The sequence below is a fragment of the Montipora capricornis genome, chromosome 10 (genome assembly GCF_036669925.1).
Source record: "Montipora capricornis isolate CH-2021 chromosome 10, ASM3666992v2, whole genome shotgun sequence".
NCBI classification, from domain to species: domain Eukaryota; kingdom Metazoa; phylum Cnidaria; class Anthozoa; order Scleractinia; family Acroporidae; genus Montipora; species Montipora capricornis.
Window position 1 is genome coordinate 48,050,222 of NC_090892.1, and position 5,000 is coordinate 48,055,221.

The 5,000-nt window shown below is 41.5% G+C and overlaps 2 protein-coding genes across 2 annotated transcripts in view; one reads left to right on the plus strand and one right to left on the minus strand.

The window, feature by feature from the left end:
* Positions 1-1,181, plus strand: part of LOC138019306 (T-cell immunomodulatory protein-like) — a 25,521-nt gene extending 24,340 nt beyond the window's left edge. Inside the window, exon 20 of the mRNA XM_068866052.1 lies at positions 1-1,181. This exon is cut by the window's left edge and continues 385 nt beyond it. The gene's annotated coding sequence lies outside the window, so the exon portion shown is untranslated.
* LOC138020950 (uncharacterized) overlaps positions 1-5,000 on the minus strand; it is a 33,425-nt gene that overhangs the window by 387 nt on the left and 28,038 nt on the right. Inside the window, exons 18-21 of the mRNA XM_068867838.1 lie at positions 4,447-4,619; positions 3,745-3,885; positions 1,809-3,350; positions 1-1,609 (exon numbers count right to left, since the gene is read on the minus strand). The exon at positions 1-1,609 is cut by the window's left edge and continues 387 nt beyond it. Coding sequence (XP_068723939.1) covers positions 1,428-1,609; positions 1,809-3,350; positions 3,745-3,885; positions 4,447-4,619 — 2,038 coding nt within the window. The 3' untranslated portion in view covers positions 1-1,427. The remainder of the gene's footprint in view (positions 1,610-1,808; positions 3,351-3,744; positions 3,886-4,446; positions 4,620-5,000) is intronic.

Below are 5,000 nucleotides of genomic sequence, written 5' to 3' on the forward strand. Positions count from 1 at the left end.
CTCTTTTCTTCCTTCAGATTACTGATAGGGAAAAAAAGGACGAACATTGTATAGATCGGACTCCAATATTCTAAATTTGTCAGATATACTTCTTGTTTTAGGAAAGTAACTTATTTATGATGGATGAGTGTTTCAAGGTTGTTAAATTTTCGTGCAAACGGTTGTCCAATTCGTTATAGCAATTTTTCGAAAGCAAAAGAATATTTATAATTGCCCTATATTCCTTAGTGCGAGTCGTATCTCCAGGAGCACCCAACGAACTCAAGGTGTTCCGCAAAATATCTGTTCCGCAGCTGGCTGGCGAATTATTAATTTTCATACTCTTTCGCTGGGAAACTTTAAAATATTTTAAGCATTTCAGTCCGTGCTGGCTGGATGAGAACAGAAACTGGGGGAGACTGGAGGAGAACTCGTTTACGATAAGGTTACCGGCGCTGGTTCAACTAACCGTATGTTGAGGGAAAAAACTGTTTTGACCGGTTTGGCGAGCGGTTTAGATTAACGAGGTTCTTTTCTGGCTGGATGTTTGCCTCGCTATCTGGCTGGGAGCTGGAATTTTGGTCATAATCATTCTGGGAGTGCGGAACACCTTTTTTTCCCAGCAAAATTAAAAAGCTGAAAAAATGTTTAGTAGCGTTTTCATGTAACTTTTTTGCCTTGGAAATAATTTTCGTCGGGTGCCCCCTGTATATCGAACGCAGATTTTTGAGCGTTTCACAGCTGAAAGAATGAGTGCAGGGTTAAAGGAAACCTCCACTCCAAAAAACAAGGCTTTAATTCTTAGAAAGTGTCTTCAATCAAAATTGTTTGAATTTTTTTGCAAAGAGAGCGTTTTTTTCCGAAACTAATGATTCGCTTGTTTCTGTCTTCAGAGTACCCTTAGTCCCTGCGCAGACATCTTGTGACTCGTCACGCGATTTTTCCTCCTCAAAGATTGCGTGATAAGTCACAAGAATGTCTGCGGAGGAGACTAGAGTACCCGTGACTTTTGAAATTGTCGAATAAATTTGATTGCGAACATTATTTTTCTTCGCTTTAAATTCTCTAATAGTGGGAGCGGAGGTTCCTTTAATTAAGTGGTTGGACACGAGGAAATCTTTATTCTACCATTATTTACCAGAAATCTAAAGCACAGTTGCTGCGGGGTCAATAAAATTCATACGCTTTGTGTAGCAAAAAAAGTACATTTGTGCATTATCTGCTAAGAAATAATTGTTTTAGACTCCAAGGGTTAAAGACGGGAAGAATTAAACGAATATCAAACAGTATTGCTGGCCTTGTTCGCCTTTCAAATACGTAATGGTGCGTGTTTTAATGGTCGGCGTTAGAAAGCTGTTCCTCTCATTTCAATTTACGCAAAAGCGTTTTTACTTCTATGCGCTTTAACTGGATCAGGACCAAAAACTTTGAAAAACAGCAAGCGTCTCTCATCTGACGGATGTGCGTTGTAACTCTATTGAGCCCGGAGTCTCTTCCGTGGTTTCAATGTTCGTCACATCCCCACCGGCTCCAATCATTTGCGTTAAGAATGAAACACAGCATTCAGGTCCACACTGCGGATGGCTCCTCAGGCGTTTGATAGCAGTAATTAAAGTAGACATATACTGCACTGAAAAGAATAATGAAAACAGTATGTTGAGGTGCTGGGAAAACACACACATGACAAGAAACCCCAGGAATGAAGAAATGTCAGCAGTTTTGATTTATATAAAACTCGCTCATATTTTTCCCTTTTAAGTGCTATGTACACGTCCTCATTATTATTATTCTGCTCATCAGCTAGCCTTCACTAGGAAAAAAGAACTTACCTAGCATTATTCCGATGACAGCAACATTGACAGTGACCAGAACTACAGTCACGAAGCTGGAATCTCTTCCTGCCACATCACTTGAATATGTCTCTTCATTTGGTATCTTCAACAGCATTCCAATATTCATAGTCACAAAGATAGCAAGCAATGATATCAGCTGCAACCAGTGCTCGAGATTGTCGCTGATTGGCTTATAATATGCCACCAGAATGCAATAGATTCCGGATGCAATCGCTGCGGCTCCCAAGTGGCTTCTCGTTTCTGCTCCCATCAGTGAAAGCACCGAAGTTAGCCAAACTTTTCTCAGCAGTTCGATTATTTCCCAGAACCAACAGTTTGGGGCGTAGTTTTCGTAGAGAAAGCTCAGACCAAGCGATATTTCCCTTCCTTTGTAAATTTGGGCTCCCTCTTCCGGGTGAATCCTTTTGTGATGATATTTCCAAAGCAGAAAGAAGATTATTCCTGGTAGAGCAGTCACCACAGCGAGCAAAAGGTACACTGCTGTCATGTATTTGTTGTACTTGGTGGTAAAGCACTGGACTGTGAAGTCGGCGCGTAGGAAGTACTGGCAGGAACTGTTTCCTTCACTGGAGCAAATCGGCTGACACGAAGGTGACAGAAGCTGAAAAATGGCGTCGCATGTCCAGGGATAGGTGATGAAGATCACGAGGCAGACGACGCGATAAGTTTGAGTTTTAATACAGGCAATGGATTCCGCCAATTGATTTTCGCTAAGAGCAGTATTCCTACAATGCACGCGTTTTCTTAGTTGGTAAATAAAAACTGCTAAGAAAAGAACTGTCGTATTTGATCCGACAGCGATCAAAAACCTTGTATAAGCGTTTATGGTTACGTTGTCAAAAAAACACTGCAACGGAATGATCTGCAAAAGATTAAGCTGCACTACATTTGCATATTGCACCACTGTCAACAGAGCAACTGGCCATTCAACATACGAAAACGCGTTCAAGGTACCGGAAGTGGCTTGATAAAAGCCGATGAGAATTTTCAGTCGGGCAAGTATCATATCACTAACATTCCTGTGAGAATTGGATTTCTTTTTCCTTGCCAGAACGAGGCTTGCGCTGAAGATAGCAATAACAATTAGGATTCCACAGAGCTGTAAAATGAACCACAGCATTCTAGGGCATTTGCGACAATAGTTCAGAAGTTTGTAATATCCGTTGCTGCATACGGCACAGAGAGGTCCATCGTAGCCATGGGAACATCTTGATTCCGTGCCTCCGAGGCAAGCTTCAGGCAAAGGGCACGCGTAGACCTCGGGTATCTTCCCGTCAAATATTGCAATTTTGTATGAAGTATTGGTGATCAACAGATCCCTAGAAAATCTTTGGTAAAGCTCAAGGCTCTTATTTGACGGCCATTTCCAGAAGAAGCCAGGTTGCAGTTTGACAGATTCATTTTGACAGCTTAACCCTCGCAAAGGACAATGTGTGCATCCACCGAAGCGATCCAATCGGTAAAAGTTCGGAAGACACTCGCAGCCTTTAAAACCAGCGTATCGCGTGTAATCTGTACCTAAAATAATACAAATACTGATTTTCTGTTACTTTTTTCAGACTTCTATTCATACTAGACTTTTTACCAATACCTTTTCAGTGGATAATTTTAAGATACTTAATCAAGAAAAATATAATATAAAAGGTCAACAATAACCGTAGCAAGCCTTCAAGAACTTCAGTTTCAGCAAGGGTTTGTTTTAGTCGAAGATTATCTGGACAACATTAAGAGAAGCTTCCCCTTCGCCCCCCCCCCCACACACACACACACACACTTGAATCCCTAAATCGGTCGGAATCACCAAAACTCGTAACACTATATAAGATCTAAAGAATACTTGTCTTGCTGTAAACACAAAGGTTGCTTTCAGTCACGTTTTGCCTTGCAGTGGACAAGTGTTGCCTTCACCAACCTTGTGGACATAAGACGCATTCCCTTACGGCTTTTCCTGGAGCATCTTGGGGTGGCACGTAGTGCCCAACCGGGCATGATTTACATCCCAAGCCTTGAGATGATCTGCCGCTGTATCCTAATTCGTCTTGGTAGACTCCACCTGTAACAAGCTCAGTGATAATAATTCAGAGCATCGTATATAGCTAAGATGCTGCAGGCTAGCAAGGCTTAACGCAGTTTCTTCCGCTGACAACGATTTCTTTGTGGTTTAGTTGCGTAATAATAACTCTCTCTCGCACTTGGCAACGAACAAGACGCTAAGGCAAGTGTTTCAAGCAGCCAGGAAAATTTAGACTGTCTAAGCTGCCTGCCTGCCAGCACATCCATCTATTTGTCTAACTGCGTATCCTCTTGTCTTACTGCTTTTCTTGATTGTGTAACATTCCTCCTTGCTGTTTTCCTGACTGGCTGTCTTTTTGTCTGTAGAACTGTCTTCAGTTACGTATGTGCGTCTGTCCACCCAAGCATCTCTCTATATTCTCTCCCTGCTTGTTTACCTTAATTTTTACTTTCTATCTCCCTGTCTTTCCATCTAACCTCTGCCTCCTGGCCTTCCTGTATGCCTTTGTTTCGGTTGACTGAGTGTTGTTGGTCAATTGTATTCTCTTTCACTACCATGATCATGAAGTAAGTCAAGAAGAATGATTGTTCTGAGTTTCACCTGCCGGACATGCATTGCATTCTGTGTTTGCTCCATATGTTCCAAGAGGACAAGGGCGGCAAGTATTAACGTTGTTTCCGTGGTAAGTGCATTGATATCCAGATGAAGACATTACAGTTTCGATACTCCGTGGTAAATCAAGTTCGTAGTCGACAACTTCCTTGGCAGGTTTACTGTTGAAATCAAAACAACCGACAGAATTAAAAAAGGCAATTGTTAAAGTCGTAGAATTCTTCCCCCCCCCCCCTCCCCCTTAAATTGATACAATTCGATGGAGGTTAAATCTCTGGATTTACTTGATAGATATACATAAAAGGACGTATTTGGTTCGAATGGACCTCTGCTAGTTGATTTTTCCTGAGAATACTTAAATAATAAATAAGGTAAAGGGTAAGACGATTCTGCGTGAGATACACTAGGAAGAGAAATACGTTCGACGTCGAATGACGGGATCCAAAAGTTTAACAAACCATCAGCAACATCATAATTCAACTTTGTTCTTTTCTTTTCTTTTCTTTCTTCTTGATTTTAGTTAGTGTCCGAAAGCGTAATGC